Below are 24,038 nucleotides of genomic sequence, written 5' to 3' on the forward strand. Positions count from 1 at the left end.
TTTAGGAATTGTCCTAATGAGGCTTTCCCCATACTTTGGCTCAGAAAGGTGCTGCTAAAAATGCCCCATGTCTAATGATGGGAAAGGTTCAAAAATAACCTTTTCAGTGGAGATGCCAGAACCAAGTTAACATCCACAGAAAGTGATAAATATATGCCTACTCTTACATATGCTTATTCTTAAAAAAACTTTTAAAAAAAAGAAAACAACAACAAAAGTGCAAGAAGCAGCTGAAACATAAGAGAAGAGCTAAAGGCATGCTAGACATTTCACAGAGAAGTTTGTCTGAGGTCTGTGAAGCCACTTTCAATTGTCAGCAGAGAACTAAAACTGTGAAGTACTTGCCAACTGTGAAGCTCACGTACTTCAGATAAATATAGTGAGAAAATAAAACAGATTGCCTCTGTACTGCAGAGTAGATTTATAGACCACCCCAAATTTAATTTCTGCACACTTTCTCTCATTCTCCTAATATTCAAAATATACTATATTATATTTATGCTGGCATAAGAATGTATATGCTCAACTATTAAATAGCAGATGGCACTAATTTCCTATTTTGGTGTATGTTATAGTTGCCTATTCCTCAGCCATACCTATGTATTTTTTTTAAACTCAGTGTACTGACTGATTTTCCAAGATAAAACTTTTGAAATGAATGTATGACTGTTTAGCTCACACATAACAAATGCACTGCATTTTCATCAATTTAAATGTTGGCAAGCATACTGTCAAAGACAGCCAGTGCACTTTCAGCTTCAATTAGTACATTTTCCAACATCTGAATTATTGGCAAAGGGAATCAGAGCTACAAAGGAGCCACTGTTTAACAAGGTCTCATAACTGACTTAGCATCACTATTGCTGAACTCTAAAGATAATGACTTCCAAAATATAGTACATGTACACTTTCAGAAGTTTTCTTCTAAAGAACGTGTAACGTTTGTACAGGTTGCAAGCCAGAAGAATTAGAAAACCACCTGCTGCATCCAGATCTAGTATGGTGCTAGAATATGTACTACTGCAAAAAAGTACTTAAATTTATGCTTAAATTCAAAGTCTGTTTTAAAGCATACATGAAAACCATGTATGGTCTCTTGAACTATTGAAAAAAAAAAAGCTAACAAACAACCGATTAATAAGAGCAAAAAGAAAGATTTAAATTAGCAGGTTTTAATGTATTTTAAACTCAGAGTAAAAATATTTTGAGAATATGTTTAACCTACACTGCATATATCAATATATTAGTACACTGTAAATAATTTGTCTCCTTATAAGCAAGAATGGCATACAATCTTTTGCTGGAAATATAGGAGGTACTGCTCCAAAAGTAACTTGCATAGCTAGTGGTGGTGACTATGCTGAAAAATAACATTTTGTAGTTAAGAATGTGCTCTTTACTGCATGCTAATTATGAACCAATATGGCTTAAATATAATTCTCCCTCCTCCCCCCCTTTTTCTTGACATACTTTGTGTAGAGATCTAAATATCTAATGAGAAGATAAGCAGAGTTAACACAAGCAGGTTTGTTCTCTTCATTTTTTTTTTTATATATACTTTTTTTGTTTTGATGTTTTTGGAGAAAACATTTAATCCATTGCTCAGAAGCAGTCAAGTAACTTACCGTGCTTGACAAATATTCTACTTTTGATAGAACTAATACACTACACAGACTGAACGCTGTAGTCCTGTAGTACTGGACTCTAAGCACAAATTAAGTACAAGATCATTACTGATTAAATGTACAGATGATCAAACACAGAAATGTTAGCTGATACAATTAAGTTGACTCTTGCCTCCTGATTGGCAGAAGTCAGTTTCGTTGTCAGTTCTTCCCTCAGGTTTTCCAGCTGCTGTCGAAGTTGATTCTTGTCATCCTCCAAATGCAGTTTCTCCTTCTCAAACTGCTGCTCTAACTCCTTTAGAAATAAGAGTGAAAGAAATATCAAGCACACCTGCAGTAAGATTACAAAAAAGTACAAGTATACCACATGACAACTCTTCATCCTGGCAAAAACAATACTCCTTATCTCAAGCAGGAATTGTCATTTCCTCCAAGTGTTAAAACATGAACATTTATGTCCAATTAAGACGGAGGCATTAATTTTTCAATTTGTCATCTAACATCCTTGATTAACCACAAAATAAAGTTATGCAGGACTTCCTTCTCAATTACTAGTTTCGCTTTGCATTTAATTAGAAAAATCATTAGAACCACAGCTACTTACTTTCACAGTTCAGCCTTCTGTTAGTTCTGCAATTAAAATAAATTCTATATAGAATTGAAAGAAATCTTGCTTTCAATTTCAGCTACATGCATATAATCAGCTCTACAAAAATTGAATGAAAATTGTTAACAACAGAGTTCTGAAAACAGCTCTGTTGGATGAGCTATTTTTCTCTTACGTGAGTTTACATTGTTTGTGCCGTTGTTGGAAGTTTTTTTGCTGAAGAAAAATGTAATTTTATTTTTCAGATTTACTTTATTAATATTCAGAATGAATTTTCAGTCACATTTAGACTGAAGTATGTTAAAACTAACAGCTTTATTACATATTTCAATTGAATAATACATAACTCATTACACTACCAAGCCACCTTGTAGACAATTAAAGTAACAATCTATGCCACTACTGGCTCCCTTATTAATTTCCTACTAGGAATTCAGCTATAATGCAAGGGTTAGCATCAATTCACAGCATGTGTGAATGCCTTGGCTCAGACTTCTAAGAAATCAGTAATGTCTAAGAAGCAGTTATGAGAAAATACATAGACCAGAGACTTGCATGACACAAAAAGCACAACTGAAGCATCAGTAAAATTATGGAGAAAGGAAGATTCATAGCTCAAAAATTCAAGAGGAAAAAGATTGTCATAAAAAGGTATAAAACTCTAAGGAACAGCAACATATTGTCATCTGGCTCATTCCAAGTAGAAATTGAGGCCAACCCTTCTTTATCTGATTATTCGAGCTGGTGGTGAGCATATTAAGCCTACTAGTTTATTAACTTAAGCACTCCATTTATTACAATATACTATAATAATTTATTTCAAGCTGTTTGCACACAGCTTGAAGTAATTCTGTTTGATTGTGGTAAAAGCTGGAGAAAGTGACAAAATAGAGGGCTGTATTTTGTATAATACACTGCTATACAACATAACAAACATCTGCTTTCTTTACCAGACCCGGATAACTCATCACATGACAAGTAATGCTTGTTAAGTTAGACTTGTTCTGTTCATATCATGATCTGCTGTTTGCAAAATTTCACCGGTGCCATTCAGACTCTATTCTGATAACTGACTAATTAGATTCTTTATGACACCTCTCAGTTTAGCTGTGCAGTACTGAAAAATTATTAGCATTTCTATTTTCACCTTTTTATCTGCTGATAAGCTACAGAAATGGCAGCAGTCCATTCTATAAATGGAAAAAAATGATGCAAAGAAATTTAAGTTATTTCTTCAGGGTTCTATTCTCATTCTTTAGAAGTCTCTTCATGCCCCATTCTTTCCAAGGACTACCAGATGACTTTCCTAGTCTTTCAGTACCAAAGAAATCTCCACGTCCACTATCCAAAGGTTTCTTGATCATGCTTCTTTCACAGATTAAACTCAACACCTCTCACCATCTGATACCATCTTTTTCTCTATTGAATTACTCAAAACCCCCAAGTTGTGATTCAGGTCATACATTCCACAGAGGAGACAGTACAGTGATTAAGATTTATTGAGATCTAGACCCTGACATCCCTATATAAGTTAACTTCCCCTGACTAGAATCAAGTTTCACAATTCTCACATTAAAGAATAAAATAGGTAACAACTCTAATTTCACAACTTGTAAGAACAACTATTTTATGATGCCTTCTGTTTTACTCTCTACATTAGTTTTAGTAACTAATTCTTCCAAAAAATGTTTTGGAAGGTAGCCAAGACATAATGAAGTAAACTAATAAAAACATCATTGATGCAAATGTGTTTTACAGTAACATGAAAGATGCAAATATTTTCATCAGTCATATGGAAAGACCATTACATACTGAAAGCTAATTTAATTACTTACAAAAGACAAGAGTGTCACAGTGTCCCTCAGTAAGTTACCTTCCCTAAGCATCAGTGACTACAGCAAAAACATTTTTCTCTTATCCCAAAAGGCCAATTCTATAACCGCAGCAAGCCTTTCAGTTTCAAGATGCTGAAAAACTGATCTTGAGTGAAATATTGACCATTCATGGGCCACAAGAACTGGAAAAAGATGCCTGTTAAATTAAAAAGCAGTAGTCTTCATTACAATGCTTGAGTTTTGAGTTGAGAATTCTTCTCTATAAAGAGAAGAGCATGAGTTTTCTGTTGTTGTTCTCTTAGATACATGTTACTTTAAAAAAGACTGAGCAATTTCTTCAGAGTGGTTCAACAAATCTGCAGATAAAATTTGCCTTTCAACAAAATGATGCACTATGGGGTTCAAATTATACCATCTGCATTTTTTGAATTTGTTTGATTATTCAAAGAAAACAAACCTACCATCTGCAGTTTTTTCTTATCCTTATTAGCGTTGCTGTGTGCAGCCTCGATTGCAGTATGGTGTTTCCACGCCAATTCTTCTAAAGTTTTTGAATGAGCCTCTTTCAACTGTGCAGCTTCTCCTTCTAACCTTGCTTGCAGTTTTACCAACTCCTTCTCATAATATTCACGCTGCGTCTCCCTTGCTTCATTTACTTTCTATAAAAGATGGAGAAAAAAAAAATCATATGTATTCAAGGATAACAAAATCCTACCACAATTCAAATAGGATTGTAGAAGGAAACTAAGAGGAAATACATAAAACTTTACTGATAACATAAATCTACAAAAATTAACTTTCACATTCAGAAAATTGAGCAGATACTAAACATTTATTAATTCAGTAAGCAAGCAAAGAAGCAGTTTAAGTATATCCAGGCAAACAATATGTCTGTATTAAAATTTGGGTTTTGTACTATTTAATCTGAAGAAAGAGCAATCAGGTATCAACTCTGCAGAAAATTTCAGTTCATTGTTTTCAAACATATACCAAAGATCTTTAGAGAACCTTTTTTTAAGTTATTTAACCACTTCACCTTTCTCTCTAACAAGACACTTTTGATATTAGGTATCTGTGCTTATCATAATATGTAAAATGATGTCGTTTTTAAGATGTCTGAAAGAACATGAACAGTATCTAACCTAACTTTCCTCTGTTCTCACTTTACAGTCTGCATTAGTTATTCTATGTTGCAGTGTAAGGTATACTTGAAACAAACTAATACCGGTCCAAACCAGGTCAAACTTAAAAATTAAAACATTTATTCATTTTTTCCTTATAAATGTAAGTCTTCTGCTCTTATACAGCTGAAGCAAATAAGTTGTCTAACCTTCTCCAAGGCCAGAATCTGCTGCCTTTGTCGCTCATCCAGACTCTGTGTTTTGCTTTGTAGTAAGTTTCTTTCTTCTTCCAGTTGGGATAGCTTTTCTTTTAATCTAGACTTTTCTGATTCCAAATCTCTGATTGTAACTTCTTGTGTCATCTGGGTAGCTTGAAGCGTTCCAATGTGACCTAAAAACAAAACTCTTTAAAACCTCCTGTCATTGGTCTTGTAAATGAAGTACACATTCATACCCTAATGACTTCTAGAAAAAACTTGAGTGGAAATTTTCATGTGGATCTCCACACTCACTGCAATGCTTACTTCCCCTCCATTTTACTCTTTTTTATTTTTATTGTTAAAACATCCAACAATTGCAGAGTCTTTGGTGTTGGGGCTCCTTTAGTTTCAATTTCGCTGCTTCAATGTTGCACATTGATTCCAAGAACACAGAAGTAGGCAGGACTAAGAAGATGCACAATCAATCCCAAAGAACTAACCTCACCTAAAACAATGCATTTTTACCCCACAATAAGCTACATAAAAGAAAACAAAACACTGAAGTCCAGTGGCAAACACGTGTTATCAAACTCTTAATTTTAATCAGCATGCAAGGAATAGCAACTAAAACTAAAAGCTAAGCAACCAAAAAACAACTAAATCTTTGCAGGTCAGAGGCTTGATTTTGATGCCTTTTTGTTTTTTGGAGGATCAGCATCCCATTTGAAAGCTATGACTAAGATTATCTTAACAGGAAACATATTCCTTTTAGCTATTTACATCCAGAAGGACCTCATAGTTTTTTGGGTCCCATATGGCCTCTATATTGTCAAAATATAAAATCTATCCTTTTCCAAGCCCTTACATGCATAGTATGTATGTCCTAAGCATAAAGCTCTCCAGATGGCAAATACAATTAGTCCAATCTATAGAACTGCCTCATTATTTGAAGGAAAAAAAAAATAAAGCCTTGATACAGGCCACATTTACACATACCATTCAAGGGCTAGGCCATATGTAGCCATCTGTAATAGTAACTTCAGAGTATTTGCAAATTAATGCTGTGAATTATTTTTTGTCTCCAAGACCAATTGGAGTCTGTCAACATCCCAGCCCTTAAAAGAAGGCGACCTTATCCCAACCGACACTTGGGAAGGACCTTTCCCCCCCCATTTTTGCTAACTTCTGGAAAATAATCAGATGTTTCTAAGATTGCTCTAGTCAAATAAGGCCAAAGATAAGCCAGGAGCTTATTTTTAGTCTACCTACAGCACAGTTAATGAAGTTCAAGTCCATGCCCAATCACATGCCCAAACCAAACAGTTTGCTACAGATACAATACTAATGAGGTAAAATCCACACATGTACAATCAAGTGTTAATACAATTTATATGTCATTCCATATGGTATTAAGCACAGAGAAGTCAAGAAAACAGCTATAAAGAAAATCCTAACAAATTTATTAACCAACAAACTAAATATCTTCTGAAAGCAGAGGTAAAGCAAAGTACCACTGCCTCAGCGAAAGCACAAAGCAAATGAAAAGGATAGAGAAACAGGAATAATGTTTTTTGGTAATTACATGGAGAACACACAGATGCAATATAGAGGCATATTACACAAGTATAGTGTGATGAAATCATGACATGTAGTTAATGCAAGATGATTCAAGGCCTATAAGATATATACCGAGCACACAAAGTAAAACATTGTACTTGTATACAATTAATTACACACACAGAAAAAAAATCCTAAGTGCAAACTATGCAATATCAAAACAGTTAACAAAAGAACACTTGTCAGAAACGTGATTTAGTGGAGGGTTGTTAGGATAGTATGGTCAGGCTGCAGTTGGACTTGATCTTTAAGGTCTTTTCCAACCTGAGCAGTTCGATGATTCTACGAAGAGCATTAAACAGTCTTTAGGCATGCTAAACCTCCACAAGCTTCAAAGAAAAAAGAAATGCTAGAATCCGTAGATGAAGATCATTTTTTAGATCACATTACTAACATACATACTGGCTTTGAGAACAAGATCAGTGGCCTGCTGTTGTAAGCGCTCTCTGGCAGCTGCTAGCTCACTTTCCACTTCTTTATGTTTGCTTAGCAATGACATCTCTTCCTCCTTCACGTCATCTAGCTGTTTTTGAAGAACCTATAGGAAACATGGTATAACTTCTAACTATATAGAATAACATTGAAATGAGCATTAGATGAAAATGTACAGAAAAGACCTGTCAGCAAACAAATTTTATTTCAACACAAACTGAAATCTAGTAACATTAACATCATATCCATGATGTGAGCTTCCAAAAATATCATAGAAGATATATGGTATGACAAGGAAGTGTAAAGCAAAGTGCAATAATATTCAGAAATGTATGAAAAATAAACACACTGTACAAATTTTCAGGATCCATTTGAGAAACCTGGTTTCTCATATCTCAGAGTTCTTCAAACTGAAGAATACATTAGATGCTTACAGCAGTTTTCAATCTCCTTAATTAAACAGATTGGAAATGGACTTTTGGAATATCCTTGGGAGACTGGAAAAATTCTGTATTAATCTTCTGATATAGGAATAGGGGGGGTCTTCTTTTACCTGTAGCCATTACACAAGATAACAGCAAAATATTCAAAGGATTGGCTGGAATTAGTTTATAAATGGGAAAAGTTGATGGTATATCTCAGCTCAAACCAATGAGGTCCTGGATTCTTTCAGAATTGTTATAATTATCATATTTAAGATACTTGCAAACATGAGAGTTACTAAAACTGCCCAAAGTGAGATATTTAAGCTCTTCCACAGAGATCTTTATAACTAGGCACAGTTACAAAAAGCGAGTAGTATTTCACAGAAACTTTTCCTTTAAGGACAACATACATAGTCCTATCTCTCTGCTGACCAAAAGACCTGTCTTTGTATGTCTGGGATGTCTTGTCCTTCTTTATGGACAAGAAACATTAGTACTGAACAGCAACTTCAGAATCAAAATAACTCTGAACACATATTCTATATAACACATTTATTCTATAAATAACACATATTTTACTGTCCGTAAAAACATCACAGAAGGCTCTTTTTGTTATAAAGCCAGCAAAGCTAACATCCAGAAAGTTTTTGGTTTTTTTCTTCTCAAAAAGCCACTCTTCTTAACACTCTGGATGCTTAGGCCAGATAGTCACCAAAGATCTCTATAACCACAACTGCACTGAATACAGAATATTCGTCCTATTTATAGTCTGTGCTATTAAATTTCTGTAAAATATATTAGGCTGCTTCTTAACTTTTTCTCATCTTTTCTAGCAAGTGTTTCCATTTATCAGCATAACAACTTACACATTATCGGTCATCAGCATCTTCCTTCCCACTCTGAACCTTTTGTTCTGGGAGGTATAGATGAATTTATATGGAGAACTAAGGAAAACATACTTGTGCAAGACTTTTTTTTTTTTTCCTGTTCCCTAAGTAGCAATGGTTTTGAATACTTTGTTCGGTACACTGTACTTCGGGTAATATGACTGGAACAACCAACTTCTGTTCATGCATAGTGGAAAGCAAGTCACTTTGCTTGTACAAGGAGAACAAAACTTTCCTATGATTGGGATATCTAGAGTCTACTGGAATATAAACAAATATATATTAATTCAGACTGGTAAAACTAAATAATATAAATAAAATATCTAGAGTTGAAAAACAATTATGAATAGTAGAAAATTCAGTTTACATGTTTCAATCATCTTGGTGTAACAGTCTGGCAGCCTAAACTGGAAAACGAAAGAAATAAATAAATTCATTTTTGGAACAACATAGGATTGACCTCACCTGAACATTGTTTTCTGCTGTACTAAGAGCCACCTGAAGTTTTTGGCATTTTTCCCGAAGACTGGCAGCTTCATCCTGGACCATTTGCAATTCAGTTTTAAGTTTTCCCAGATTCTTCCGTAAAATACTTTCTTGATTTTGAAACTCTTTCCTTAGCTCCACCTCTTTTTCTTTGCAAGCATGCAGACTTTCAGCTGTAAAAAGCTGGGATCTTTTCAATGAATCAAGTTCGTGTTCATAGAAGGACTGTGCTTTGCTGAGTTTACCTTCATAGTCCTCAATGAGTTTTTTTCTTTCCAGTCTCAATTCCTCAACTTTATTATTCAAGTCTTCAAGTTCCAGTCTGTGCAGTTCCTCTAGCTTTTCTTGCCCTTTACTCAAGGTTGCATTCTGATTCTGTTGAGTCTTCAGAAGTTCTTGAATCTCAAGCCTATGTGCAGCTCTCAAGTCTTCCAGAGCTGAACGCTTGTCCTTTTCATATTGCACTTGCAACTGTATGAAACTTCGTAGCCTTTCCTCAAACTTCTTCCTGATCTCTTCTACTTCTCTTGACATAGTCACTACACGTTGGACATGCTGGGCTTCTGCACAGAGCTGCATGTCTTCAACTCTATCCTTATACGCTTCAAATTCAGTCAAGGCCTGATGTTTCATTTTTTTATGATCCTCCAGTGACTCCTCCAAAACCTGGATCTTTCTCTTAAGATCCATTTCTTCTGCAACTTTACTTTTATACTGCAAGATCTTCTCCCTTGTCTCTGCAAGAATTTGTTGAATTTCTTCTTCATGGGCATCCTTAAGGGCTTGGATAGCAGCTTCATGTTCATCATTTTTAGTGTTCAAAGCATATATTACCTACAAACATGAAACAATAATATACTCAGAAAAGATATTCTGGCTAACCGCTAAATAAAAAATAAAAATTAAAAGCACCCTAGGCATTCTGCTACTTTGACAACCTGGCATATTTTCCTGATACAAGAGAGACACCAAATGTTCTTATGAATTTGACTGCATAAATTCTGTTTTAGTCATTACAGTCTTACACATTTAATGGAACAGGCTTTCTACAGTTTGCAACCTATAATTTTGCTGATTAAAAGTTTGCCTTTATATCCATGTTGTTGCTGTGAATTCCAGCGGTAAAAAAGCACATTATACATATGAAAAACAAAACATATTATTTGAACAGAAGTTTTCTGCCAGAAAATACACACGCAACAATACAAGACAACAATATATGCTCCAATTTCTTTTCCTGCAGCACTAAAGTCCGAATCTTGAATTCCTGCTCTTCAACTGCTAACTATTCTTAACTATTCTGTTTTAGACACATCTAAAATGGCAACACTGATTGCTCTGCTTTACAGACCTGTAAGTTGCCCAGATACAAGTTGCTTTTAGACAGTTCATCTATTATACAACCTGTGTATCCAAATCTCCTAAGATCTGAGGTTTCTAACTACATAAGCTTGATAACCTTCCAGCTAGTCAGTCAGTTGAAAAGGGAGACAGCAGCTTGGGGAGTCAAGGGAGCTAAGTAGCTGAAGTTGGTTGAGAAGCCAGCAAAACTATTCAACATTGGGTGAAAGTTCTAGAGTAACTAGATATATCTCACGGGATGTATCAACTGCACAACACTGTAATTTAAAATAAAAAAGTCAGCCTAACTCTCACAAACATACAGAAGTGTGTGCGTGTTTACAAATACCTCAGCAAAGAAATTATTCATACTGTAAAAAATACTATGAGATTGTCAGCTAAAGATCTTAATACCTTTTATACAAAACAGTAGCATAACTAATAAGAGTCTAACGAAATGCTATGTGATTCAGTCCACAGAACTACAGTAGCATTAGTAACAAAACCAGTAATGACCTTTTTTTGCCAAGAATCAAGCACTGAACTATTTAGCTCTACCACGTGGAGTACAACTGAGGAAATCTTTTTCTGCATTAGCAGAAAAAAAGAAAAGCAGAAAAAGTCTTGCACCAACATGGAATACAAACAACACTATTTGAAACTGTGGCTGAAAGACATTTGACTATTTGGCTAAGAAATATTTTCAGCTCCAAACCAGATATTATATTCTTACATGGCCAGCTTCACTTGGGTCATTTGCTCCAGCCTGCAACTTAGTCACGACAGAATGAATATTTTTCCCAATTAAAAATACTTCATCTTAATACTGGTATGAGGTGCCAAATAAATTCTGCAGCACAGAGAATATCAAAACAAATGAGTGATTTATTCTTTTGAAGTTAACATGAAAATAGGAACTGATACCTTTTAGAAAAACAACAAACTAACATGTCTTGCACAAACAAATTTTATATCTCTGGTAAACCTTCATCTCAGACTCAACAAATGGACTCCTGAGAGAGCACTTCATTTAGCCTCATCCAGCTGACATGCTTTATTCTCAATATACACTTTGGCGCAGCTGCCAGTGCATGTTGATGCTTCAGCCACCAGTTTGAAACACCCCAAGACTGCACCTCTCTTTTATAAGCTGCAACAAAATTACAATGACAACAATAAATTGTTCATGAACGTTCTTATTAATGATTTGGAACACACAGACCAACAAGCCTGACCTACTCTATCAGTAGGTAAATGAGAATTGAGCTGTTCAACACAGAAAATACTACGAAACAATAACAAGACTTTTCTAAGGACAAGTCATTACCTACAGATAAAAGGGGGATACATATAGAAAAGTTGAAGTTTACAAAATAGTAGCATTAAAATAACACCTTCCAGGAATTACCGTACTGCTACAAAAAATTAATTCATATGATCTACTGCAGTCCAGAATGAACACTTTCTCCATAACAATAAGCAAAGCATTCATTTTCCTCCTTTTCTTCCTCTCTGTTGACTAAATAATGGTAAGTAAGTATTTAAGTTTGGCTTTACTAGATAAACATCTGCTCCTTAACGCATTAAAAATATAGTAGCTTTGAAGTATTTTCCTGTAGGATTTAAAAAAAATAATTGTTCAGAAAAGTTCTCCACATTTGCAAGTACATTCTAATAAATGCATTACTAACAGATATATGAAGTAGACAGCTGATAGCAACATTTTATTCCTTCTCATGCATTATTACTAGCAATACATTGCACTCCACAAGATAAACTCTGAAGCTTTTTCCATATAACAACTGAAGTTACATTTTTAATGACATATTTTTATTTAATTGTAATCAAGAGACAATCCTCCACAAAGCATTCAACAGGGAAACCCAAGTTACTGCTAAGTCTTAGACACACACTACTCCCTCCTTTTAAAAAAATCATAATATGTCCCTCCCCACCAAAACCTATGCATATCCATGTCCATATCACCTCTATTTTTACTTTTCTTAAATAAATAAAATTCTTTTAACTACAAAGAGTTTTTGTTCCCTAGGGAAAATACAGTACATATAGATGCTTTGTCAATTCAGTCCTTTGTGTCGCTGGCAACGTAACAAGACTTCTTAAGCCCAGAACTCCAGGCCACAATTGCTTGGACTCCACTGAAATAATGGAAGAAAGAGCATTTGTTCTTTAGCCATCTGGTCTACTGCAAGCCTTCATAAATGCTGGCGCACATTAAGTACACAACACGACAAACAGGGAAGCGACATATAGAGTCTGCAGCTGTAGCATCTCCCTCCAACAGCATCTCTCCAAAAAAGCTAGTCAAACTACACCACTCTGACTGTGCCTAAATCCAAACAGAGCAAGAACATGGCATTCCAATCCAGCCTTCAAAATATACCCATGTACTGGGCTCTACCAAGAGGCCACTCCTGCAGCCTTGTAATATAAACCCAATATACATACCAACAGAGCTAAGTGCATTTCATATGTGTTTTCTTTTCCTGACAGAAATTTAAGTATTTGCACTTGTTAATTTGCCAACTGGATTTTCAACAAGTTCCTAATACACCTCTTATATTTTAGGCAGTCTTTGATCACAGCATAAGGATACAAAACACACTAGGACACTATGAAAAGATTCCAACAAATTAAATGCAGTGTAATTAAATGAAACTTTGGTGACAGTAGCATATAATAACAGAAGAAAACATCCTTGAAGATAAACACTGCAAAAAGAAGCAGAAAGGAATAATGGAGTGGTTACCTAAGTATTAAATAATCACAAATTCCCTTGCACTTACTAAGAACTTAACTTACTTTCTACTCCAGTAACAAACAAAACACATCAGAAAACACAAGGACCAACACAAGCTAAAGAAACCCGAGTTTAAGGCAATGCAAAGAATTACATATTCTTTCAATCCTTTCTCAACATAAAAAAAACCAAAACAATACAAGCTGCCTTACTTAAGATGCACTGGAAAGAAAATTATCATCTGTTAAAATTATCATCTGTTAATACTACATTGTATTCCACATAGACATAAAACAAGCTGAACTCTAATCGATACCCCACCCCCACAATCTATACAAGACATTGACAAGTGAAATATAAATAATAAATACAACTCCTTCTCTTTTCCAGAGTAGAGAAAATTAAGCCAAAAATAAGCTATGCAGTCTACTGTACTACATAGTTTTTGTTTGAAAGAAATAGAGTTTTCTTTAGAAAAGAAGCATAAGGAAGATATACATTACATGAAGGTGTAACTACCAGGAAATTCATCTGCTTCAACATCAGATACATTCTCCTGGGACTCTCAGCAGGTAACCCACCATTTAAGGAAGGCAAACACAGGAATACAAGACCAGTTATGCATGCATCCTCAATTTGTTATGCAAAAAATTAGATACATGAATTAGAGAGTCAAACTAATCAGATGACTTCAAGCATGCTTATTTTTACAGCTAAGAACACATAGGAGTTGATCAAAAACGACAGACTGTGACAAAAGGATAGATTTGCAAAAGTTATCTTACACAATCCTCTAATGAACAAGATTAATTTAGGTGTTCATTCTACACACAGGTAAGAATCAACTATTTCTTTAGAGTAGTTAAACATATATTTGTCACTACAACCCAATATCCTTGGGCTGGGCAAGGCACAGAATAATTGCCAACATCATCCAATTAAAGCCCCTTTTCGGTTCTGGAATATTAGCCTCTAACAATCAAGTTATGTCAGGCACAACCAACACAAATCACAATTAGCTCTAGGCAATTTGCTAAGATAGTTAAATCTTGAGAAACATACTGCAGCACCAACAACAGCAAAAAAGATTTAGTGACAGATGTACAAATTCTGCAATCTGCCTCCCAGTGAGAAAGAAACACATTTAACTTCTAATCATCTAACTAGAATATGGTTGACACATCTGCTGTATGATTAGTCCTCACTGCAAGAAAAACAAGCCAAAGGACTACTCCAAGTTATGCTTTAGTCACTGAGCTGCATTTTCTTATATTTTTTTCTTTAATATTTGCATAATTTAACAGAATTTTCAGGTACAGAAAGCCTCAGAGAAATTTAAGCTAATATGTCTGTACTACATTTGTTTGTAGGTATTTGGAATCTGAAGCTAGGCATAGACAAGTTCTCTGAGCTGAGCAACTGACTTAATATGATGACGTTAGTTTGCTGTTGGCAAAACAAACAAAAACACGTAGCAGAATATTAAGTGCAAAGCTTCCAAAAAACAAAAAAGGTAAACACATTTTTTGATTCATCATAAAAATAACTGTTTTTAAAGCATTATATAATATCTCAAGATGCAATTTTCTCATTTCTTTTGATAGCTATGAAGAATTTTGAATATAACAGACTTTATATAACTTTCAGAAACAGCAAATTTTCTTTTAATAAATTTGACAAGACGTCTTTGTTTTTGACCTTCTAAGTTCTTATAAGGTAGGAACGTAATTCTTTCAGAAGACTTAGATGATAAGTCCTGAAATAAATCATCAAGTTTTTTGTAGAATATTTTCTAAAATAGCTTCAGGAACTCAAACTTGAATGCATCATATAGAATTTTGATAGTATGAATAAAATACTGCTTTCACTTCAATATTTTCTAACATAACTAAATTTGCTAATCAACAGAATACATGGGGTAATATCAGTGCTATTTCTCAGTTTCACTTTTCCATCTTTTCATCATTCTTTTGCAGAAGCCAACGCCAAACAAGGTACCTACATTGAGGTAAATAATTCACTGTACTTATTTTCACAGCATTCAATGTAATGAATGTGGTAGCTCACGACATAGACTATGTAGAAGCCTTGGACAACTGTAGCTTTATAAGTTGAGTCTCTACGGAGATAACAGGGTAATCTACTGATTTGCATAACAGCAGATAGAAATGATTTGCCCCTGACGTCACTGGCAGTAAAGTTAAGATAACGAGACTGCCCTGCGCTCAGCACCACGGACAGCAGCAGGCTGGTGGCGCTTTGCGGAGCCCCGCGTTCAGTACCGCGGACAGCAGCAGGATGAGCAGCGGCGCCTCCGCGGGAGCTGAGCCTGTAAGAATTCCTTTTCCATGCCCGAGAACAGCAGAGGCTGAAGAATTATTAGCAAATCCAGAGCCCAACACAGTATGTTAGTCAAGACTCCAATAACGAGGCATGCTCACCAAAATTTGATGTGGGTACATCTCTGACCAGCATTTCACTTTTTTTTTTTTTTATTGTCCAGTAAGAGGACATATTATTACTGCCTCCAAGTTTGCCAAGCTAAGTTTTCAGAAAGCAGAAAATTAACTTTCTCACATGGCTAGTGAATGTAGGCCCATTAGAAATGCACACACACACAAACACACGTGCATGTGTGCATATGGGTACTTACGTATAAAATAACTGACATTAAAGAAAAAGATTTATTTTATTAAGCATGTATCTATAAAGAATAATATGAAGTTTGGACTGTAGCGGCTGTGACTTGATAATCTAGAAGAAATTGTAAACAATACAAACCAATGGAAATTACTTTTGTTTTAGGCTCTGTGCTTATGCAGAATATGGAAGAATACAGAAAATGGCAAGGCCTGCCCGAACATGAATACAGTACAGTGTACACTGTAGATATCCAGAGGTGAAGCAGAACATACCCAATACATCAAATTATGAATGATCTACACCATTCTGTACAGATACGCACAAAAAATATGAAGCAGAGCATGAAACTAAATGCAAGACAAGAATCCAAGGAATAGACATAATGGACACAGTGGTTGTTTCTCAGCTCTAAGAGTTCTTTCATCTATTCATTATTACTAGAACAATTTATCACCATCTTCATTTCTCAAATTTTAAAATGACAAAGACAGTCATTAGAAATTACTGCAGTACATTTCAGTGCAAGCTATCCAAACATATTTGCTTTCATTCTGGAAAATATTAGATCTGAGAAGGTAGTCTCAGACATACCCTTTGCTAAAAGTTACAGCTTTCACTTGCATCATGAGCAAAATCATCATTCAATTAATAATCTCTGGATTACAGCACACCTGTTTTCTAAACACATTATAGTTCAGATTTCTGGAAATCTGACCTAGTTAAAAGGAAACTGGCTGAAATAATTTCTTTTATCTTATAAAAAGTAAAATAAAAATACATTTATTTATTTATTTATTTATAGCCATCACCTCATACTTTTTACATTAGCTAAAAGTTTGTGTTCCATTTAGCAAGGACATCTTGAACAAAAAGAACTTTGTGAACTTTTTACCAGTGGCTGTTTGTAATGGTTGCCATTTGGAACTGAAACAAGTGACAACCTAGGGAAAAGGTTGTTATGTACAAGCTTCTATACACAGTTTAAAAAGCCAATGTAAAGAAAGAAATAAATAAAACCAGATAAAGCATTAAATAGGGTAACATGGTTAATTGCTTCAGACTACCTTTCTTTCTTCTGGTTATTTCCAGAATGTAGTGCCTTTGGTTACTGGTATGACACTGATGATGTCATACAAGACTACACAAGTCTTGCTTACCACTGCCAGCCTTGTACAAGCCAAGAAACATACACTTCTGATTTCATAGCACTACATAGAGGTTTACTGATAAATAAGTCTACAAAAATAAATAAATAAACAAATAAAATCTAGCAATTAAGGTAATAAACCTCCCCTTGCCTCCTCGTTATCAACTCCAAGAGAGTGAAGTTTTCCATGTTGGTTCTTCACAAGAGACTTAGAGATTACCAAGTTTCCCCTCCCCATTTAAAAAAAAAAATAGGAGGGGAGGAGGGGAGGAGAGGAAACAGAAAAAACAAGTACGATGCTAAAGCTAACAACTTCTGCTTTTAAGTCTGAAGAAGAATTCTTACACAGTTCAATCTTTGTCCTTAAACCATCATAGCTACAGAAAAGTTTCTCCTCTGTGAATAACCTTTGCTAATACCACAACTAAGGTAGACAGTAAGGACGTAGTCAGAAAACAACGTGAAGAGTTAGAAAGGGGAGGTGGAGAAAGTGTATTACCAGGATTTAAAAAGAAAAATCTTAAGATATCTGCTTCAGAAATATCACCTTTGTTCCAATTAAAACAACATAACATCTCTTCCTACATTACTAGCTGGAAACATACACAAACATTTTGGAATTCAAATCTGTAGTCAAATCACACCCTTTTTGAAATGTCAGTCTTTTTCATGCAATGCTGGAGCTATAAGCAAACACTGGCCTACTGCCAGTGTTAACAAACAGTGGAGAGATGACATAAGGTTGCTCAAAAAAAAATGAAAAATGAATTTTTTTGAAAACTGTTATTGGCATCAGCTACCATATGATGACAGCTAATGTCAAAACATTTTTAGAGGCTCCTTTAGATTCTCATTACTTTTCTATTTTTAAGGGCTTTTCTCTTAAATTCCCATATAACCCTATCTATAATGAAGTATGTGAGAGATTTAGCTACTTTGTTTATTGAGGTTGAATAATTTCAAATAAAAACTGACAAAGTTTCTCTAGGAATACAACATTTTAAGTATTCTCATTAATAAGCTAAATCCTATAGCTACTGCCATAGCACTGCGCTCTGCGTTAGCTGAGGGAGAGAGATCTCTAACCTTTCAGGCCAAAAAGTTCGCACAGTAAGAAGCACAAAGGTGAATTAAAGACTATCAAATTTGTCATTTATTCTTTGAAATAGATATACGAGGGCTGCTCTGAAAGTAACGCCTCCTATTTTGTTACATTGGCCCACAGTGTCAGAGGTGGATGTTGATGGTATGGCAGCAGAGGTTGAACCTTCCAACCAATATTCCATTACATTTTGTTGCTGTGTGACAGATGGGCAATCTGACAGAAGTGTCTTATAATGGAAGCGAGTATAAAGGAAGGGTGTGTCACTGAATTCTTACATGTTTAAACAACTGCACCCACTGACATTTGTCAGTGCTTGTTGTACATTTATGGAAGCACAACAGTGGAGGTAGTGGGTGGTGCATCAGCAGTGACAACAGTGACATGAAAGAAAGCCATGTTCCGAATGATCACACACAGCTATCATACCACAAATTGAAGAATGCCTCAATCAGTGGATTACAGTCAGAGAAAAAACAGCATAGGGAGCCAAATAACTGCTGCAATGCATTGAAAACTGTGATATTCCAATTTCACTACCATAAAGTTTATGACAAGTAGGTCCCACAGATTCTCACACACGTACAGCAAGAATGCCATATGCAAGTTTTTCAGGACCTACTGAAAAAGTACAAGGCTGAAGGTGACTGTTTCCTGCATCACATCATTACCAGTGATGAGATTGGTGACACCATTATGAATTCAATTCAAAACAGCAGCTCATGGTGTGATATATGAACTCCTAACTGAAGAATAAGTTGAAGACGCAGCCCCTGTGGGAAGAGCGATATGCAATGTCTTTTGAGATCGGAACAATCCTTCCAGATTTCCTGGAAACGAGACAAATGATGAATCCTGATCACTACATCACCACAGAGATTAAGCTGAAGGCTTGAACTTCTACAGTAAGGCCAGAGGAGAAGACAGACTTTCTCTTGGAACATGATAGTGCCAAGCCCCATACCAGTTTGAAGACTGTAAAACTCAACCAATTTGACTGCACTGTCTTCCTATGCCCACTATATAGTCTCCTGACTTCCATCTGGGCCAATGAAGGATGGAGTGCATAGGCAGTATTTTCCCAACAGTTGTGCTATCATAGCAGCTGTAAAAGAGTGGGTCACCACTGCTGGTGCAGATTTCTGCAAGCACAGCATACAGACTCTTTTTCATTGCTGGTCAAAATGCATAGCTAATGGTGGTGTCTGTGTTGAAAAAACGTGTTTTGTAGCTGAGAATTTGCTCTATCAAATAGTGTTACTGTGTTCTTTGCATCTGTTACAGCTTCCATGGAAACAAATAGAAGACATTTGGAGTAACCTATATACTCCCACATGACCAAGAAAAATGCTAAGTAAATATATTATAAATATATATATAAATATATTTGCTAAGAATATATCTTTAAAATAGGATGACAGAGAGGAAAACAAAGAAGAAAACTATTTTCTAAATTTATACAAGAAGTGGATGGCAGAACTCAGAACAGAACACTAGTCTCAAGAGTCCCAGAATATAGTTTGTTTACTATTTTATCTTTTTTGGAATCATCCCAAAATTTAACTATTCTGCTCTAGGCATGTAGCAAGGGAAAACACCAATTTTGCTGATTTTTTTTTTCTTGTTATGAACTTAAACAGCCTAATAGGAACTATCACTGCAGTGCACCTGTATGGCACTTACAGACTCTTCCTTCAATTCATCTAAAATTTCTGCAACTAGGATCTAGGAAATTTCCACAACCAACTCAACATTCAAGATTCTCACCACATAACGTCAGAGTGGATCACCTAAAGTACTTCATTAATGTCCCTCATTTATGTTGACATCACAAAGCTTGCAGAACAGATTTTGTACACAAATTTAAGATGTGAATTTCTCAATTACAAACGCTTAAGCTAAAAACTACAGCATAAGAGCTGTGGGGAGAGAAAAAAAAAAAAAAGGAAAAAAAAAGAAGCACCAAAATAAGCCAGCAAGACCATTGAACTTGTACTCTCCAACTAATGGTGAAATTGAACCCTACTCTCCCATACTGACAGGATCAAAGCAGCAACTTAATTTTTGTTTCCTATTCCAGTTGTCTTATGCAAAGTAATTAAAAATACATATGCATATTTTCATCTGCAGCAAGCATAATTCAACATCGCATTAGTACTTGAGCACGTAGTAGTACAAACACATTTGCAATCTCATAATCACAGCTTATTTCTTTTTGGCTTTAATCTTTGGTGTCAGATGCTACTTTATCCCCGTACTGGTACACAGATCTTTCAAAATGTCTAAAATAAGGAGCTTATCCTGAAGAAGAAGTCCTAAAATTGCTTCAGTTACAATTTCCACAGTTTTTAAACATGACATGAGCATCATGTTATTTTTTTAAAGCTGAATTTCTAGCTACTGACTTGTTTTACCTTCTCCTGTGAGTTAAACATATTAAAGTTACATCAAGTTATTTTTTTTTCAAGAGTAAAAATGCAGTTAAGCATTTCAGAAGCATGCCCAGTGAAATTGAATTGCATTTTATTTTGCCTCACTCTGAGTTACTGAGTAAAACTAAGCATTAAAAACAAAATTCACTTCCTTCTTGGTATTCTCAGATGGATTCAACCAAAACATTAAATTCTCTTTAAGTAATGTGAAAATATAACATAGGAATTCTAACTTTTTAATTTTACATTCACTTCATGAATGACCTCCATTTCCTATGGGGAAAGCATTTTCTTCTGCTACTACTGGCAGCTCATAGAAGATATACATAGATTGGAAAAAGTACAGAGTCACATTTCTCAGAAGATACAAGCTACCCAGTTAACTATGCCCCCTATGTATTTATATTTCGTTTCACTGCACTGTGCTGGGGATTTTGTTTTGTTCAGATAAAATACCTGACTCCAGTTCTGAATCCACAGGGATTTGATAGATCTTCAAGACAGTTTCAGAGAAAAGTATGAAGATCAAAAAAAGGGAGTGGATGAGAGGGGAGGGACAGCTGGAAGGCACAAGATTTTGTATAAAGATACTACACAATTTGATGTACATATAATGGCATACGTCTTAATAAGTTCCTAGAGTACTAAAAAGTAATTCTATACATACAAGTGAGTAAGCATCTGACAGAGCCAGACCTGCAGAATTTGGCCAAAAGACCTTCACAGAAACACTCTTACATCTTTTTTCACATCATTCAATTTGGATAGCTTATTTCCACAAATCTTCTGCAAAGTGAAGTCAACTCTTTTGACAGTTAACTCTTGTTTATAGAAATTAAGTATCACGTTTATTGTTTTCCCCTGCATCTAGATTCCCTTCATAGGCTTCACATTCCGGAGCAGGTGGAAACTTCTTCAGGGTAAAATATAATCCTAAAACTTTTTCTCTCTCTCTTCTAAGCTTCCCTCTCTGAAAGGTCAAGTAACAAGCAGAAACACCATGTTAGGACCTGCTAACTGGAAAACTGTCAGGATCTGCACCTCTATCTCAGTGAAATTAATTTTTGAGAATACTTTTAAAAGCTATCTTTAAAATTCTTTATTTCGCTGTTGCATTAGGTACAAGAAGAGTATTTTCATTTTGCACCCTATTTTAAGCTCAAAAAGATGGTTCTCTAGCCCAGACCTTTGGTTTGTGAGGATCAGCAAAAGTCACAAGTTTTCCCCCTAAACCTTTAAAACAGAACACAGACACAGAAAGTAAAATCTCACTGGACTCTGCAAGTAAACAAATATGAGAGTCCAATCCCACAAAAGCCTAATCCACCAGTAAGATCTTTGTACAATCACAGCTGATTTACACTTATTGAAATACATAACCAGAAGGCCACTTGTAGTAGCTTCTATTTGCAGCATTCTGAAACCTTCAGCAGAACAGGCATGCACAAAATCTTTAGAATGTTATAAGAACTCTATTACAGATCATAAAAGACCTTATGAATGAGGCACAGTACTTACTTCTACCCTTCCAATACAGAAGTTCAAAGTATTCCAGCACTATGCATTTATATCCCCATTTAACTCATACTTGTCTCAAGCCATCTGACATACACTAACTCGCAAAACACAGCACACATGTCTAGTGATGCGGACCTCATGGGTATACACACACGGTATCACAACAGAAATGGAACTCTGTTTCTGAAATCTCCTAAAAACTGATGGGTAATTCCTAGAGAAAGAAAGGGAAAGATATCAAAGGGCACGTAGAAGTAAAAACTGTTATCTGAAAGAATTTGCGTATGTAACTGGCCTTAAGGTAAATCTAAAATACATTTACGCTCCCCAGGTGCTTGCTGCACCTTTCAAGAAGCACAAGTCTGTAGCAATATCTTTAACATTCTGATTCATAACTCAAACAAACCACAGTGAATTTTAAATTGATTTAAACTCTTGTTTTCTTCTTAAAATATTAAAATTTTAATTTGACTGAAATTAATATATTAAGACATCTGAACTTAAAGCCCAGCCAAAATATCCCTCAGTCATCAGTTTTCCAATAATGTAAGGTGCAAGGTACTCCACAGTAAACACTATTTCACTGATCACTTCAGCTGTGCATAAATTTGAACTATGTCTCCACTGGGTGACTGCCAGCATTCTTCATTGTCTCTGTTTGTGGCTCCAATGAAATGTCACCTTCATCCATCTTAGCCTACACTTATGCTAGCATTCCTCCATCGTGCTTTTAAAGATACCTGTAGATGTTTTAAATGTGTAATTATTGACAGTTGTTCCTTGTGTATTCTCATTAAGAAATGTAATCTGCCCTTCGCTTCCTAAATAATGGTATTCACTTCTTGTCTTGAGCATTACACAAGAGAGAGATTACACCACCTTTTTTTCTTTCATTTTTAAGTTATTCTAAATAAATCTTAGCTACAATCAGGTCTGAATTGTGAGGCCTGCCAGCCTTAGTATTACTCCTTTAAAACATGTTCCAGTTTGACTACGGACTTTAACAAAGATACATTGTATTTCCTACACTGGAGATGCCCTAAAGGAAACTGCGCCGGGCCAGAGGCAGCCGGCAGGGCAGGGCAGGGCAGGGCAGGGCAGGGCAGGGCAGGGCAGGGCAGGGCAGGGCAGCCGTGCTGTGCCAGGCCCGGCCTCTCGGGTGCGAGCCCAGCCGCATCACGCCGCCGAGGAGCGGGCATCGTTCCGCTGGAAGAACCAAGCTCAGGAGATGACCTCTCTTCAGCGAGGCTAAGCCGAGGTGGCAAGACGAGGAGAGGGGCAGCGCCTCACCCCTTCACGTGTGAAATGAACAAACGAGGAGAAGCGGAAAGAAAAATAAGAAGGGAAAAACACCCGAGGCAGCAGAGGAGCCAAGAAGCGAGGACTGTCTCACCTTGGTGAGCTGGGCGATCTTCTTGCTCATTTTGAAGTGCAGGTCCGGGCTGTGCTCGGCTCCCAGTCCCGGCGGGGCAGAGCCGGAGCCGAATTTCCCCGCTCCGGGCGCGGATCCGCCGCCGTAGCCGTGCTGCTGCTGCCAGCTCATCCCCGGGGTCGCCATCTTCACCGCCGGCCCCCGCCGCCGCTCGGCATCCGCCGGCGCCGCCGCCGCTGGGAAGCCGCGCCGAGGCCGCCAACCGCCGTCCGAGAGCTCCCCGGCCGCTGTCCGCAGCCTCCGCTCGCGGCCCCTCAGCGGGCGGGGGGCTGCGGCATCGACCCCGCGGGGGGCCGCTGCGCGAAGCGGCACCGGCCTCTCTCCAGCGGCTCCTCCGTCCCTCCCACCCGGCACCAGGCGGGGAGGCCGGCCGGCCCCGGGGCAGCCCGCCCGGCCGGGGGACGAGCGAGGGGGCCGCCGGCCGTTC

At 36.5% G+C, this 24,038-nt stretch overlaps 1 protein-coding gene across 6 annotated transcripts in view; it reads right to left on the reverse strand.

Annotated features, from left to right (window-relative positions):
- Positions 1 to 23,828, reverse strand: part of FAM184A (family with sequence similarity 184 member A) — a 59,412-nt gene extending 35,584 nt beyond the window's left edge. For 4 of the 6 annotated variants that reach the window (XM_052685247.1, XM_052685267.1, XM_052685229.1 and 1 more), the window contains exons 1-6: positions 23,573 to 23,827; positions 9,215 to 10,069; positions 7,408 to 7,543; positions 5,398 to 5,579; positions 4,529 to 4,726; positions 1,798 to 1,920 (exon numbers count right to left, since the gene is read on the reverse strand). In XM_052685247.1, coding sequence (XP_052541207.1) covers positions 1,798 to 1,920; positions 4,529 to 4,726; positions 5,398 to 5,579; positions 7,408 to 7,543; positions 9,215 to 10,069; positions 23,573 to 23,737 — 1,659 coding nt within the window. In that variant the 5' untranslated portion in view covers positions 23,738 to 23,827. Of the gene's footprint in view, positions 1 to 1,797; positions 1,921 to 4,528; positions 4,727 to 5,397; positions 5,580 to 7,407; positions 7,544 to 9,214; positions 10,070 to 23,572 lie in introns of all 6 variants that reach the window. The other 2 variants (XM_052685257.1, XM_052685219.1) reach the window with 1 other exon arrangement.
- Between the last annotated feature and the right edge of the window lie 210 nt (positions 23,829 to 24,038).

This window comes from Tympanuchus pallidicinctus, unplaced genomic scaffold (genome assembly GCF_026119805.1).
Source record: "Tympanuchus pallidicinctus isolate F22 unplaced genomic scaffold, pur_lepc_1.0 scaffold1, whole genome shotgun sequence".
In the NCBI taxonomy this organism is placed as follows: Eukaryota; Metazoa; Chordata; class Aves; order Galliformes; family Phasianidae; genus Tympanuchus; species Tympanuchus pallidicinctus.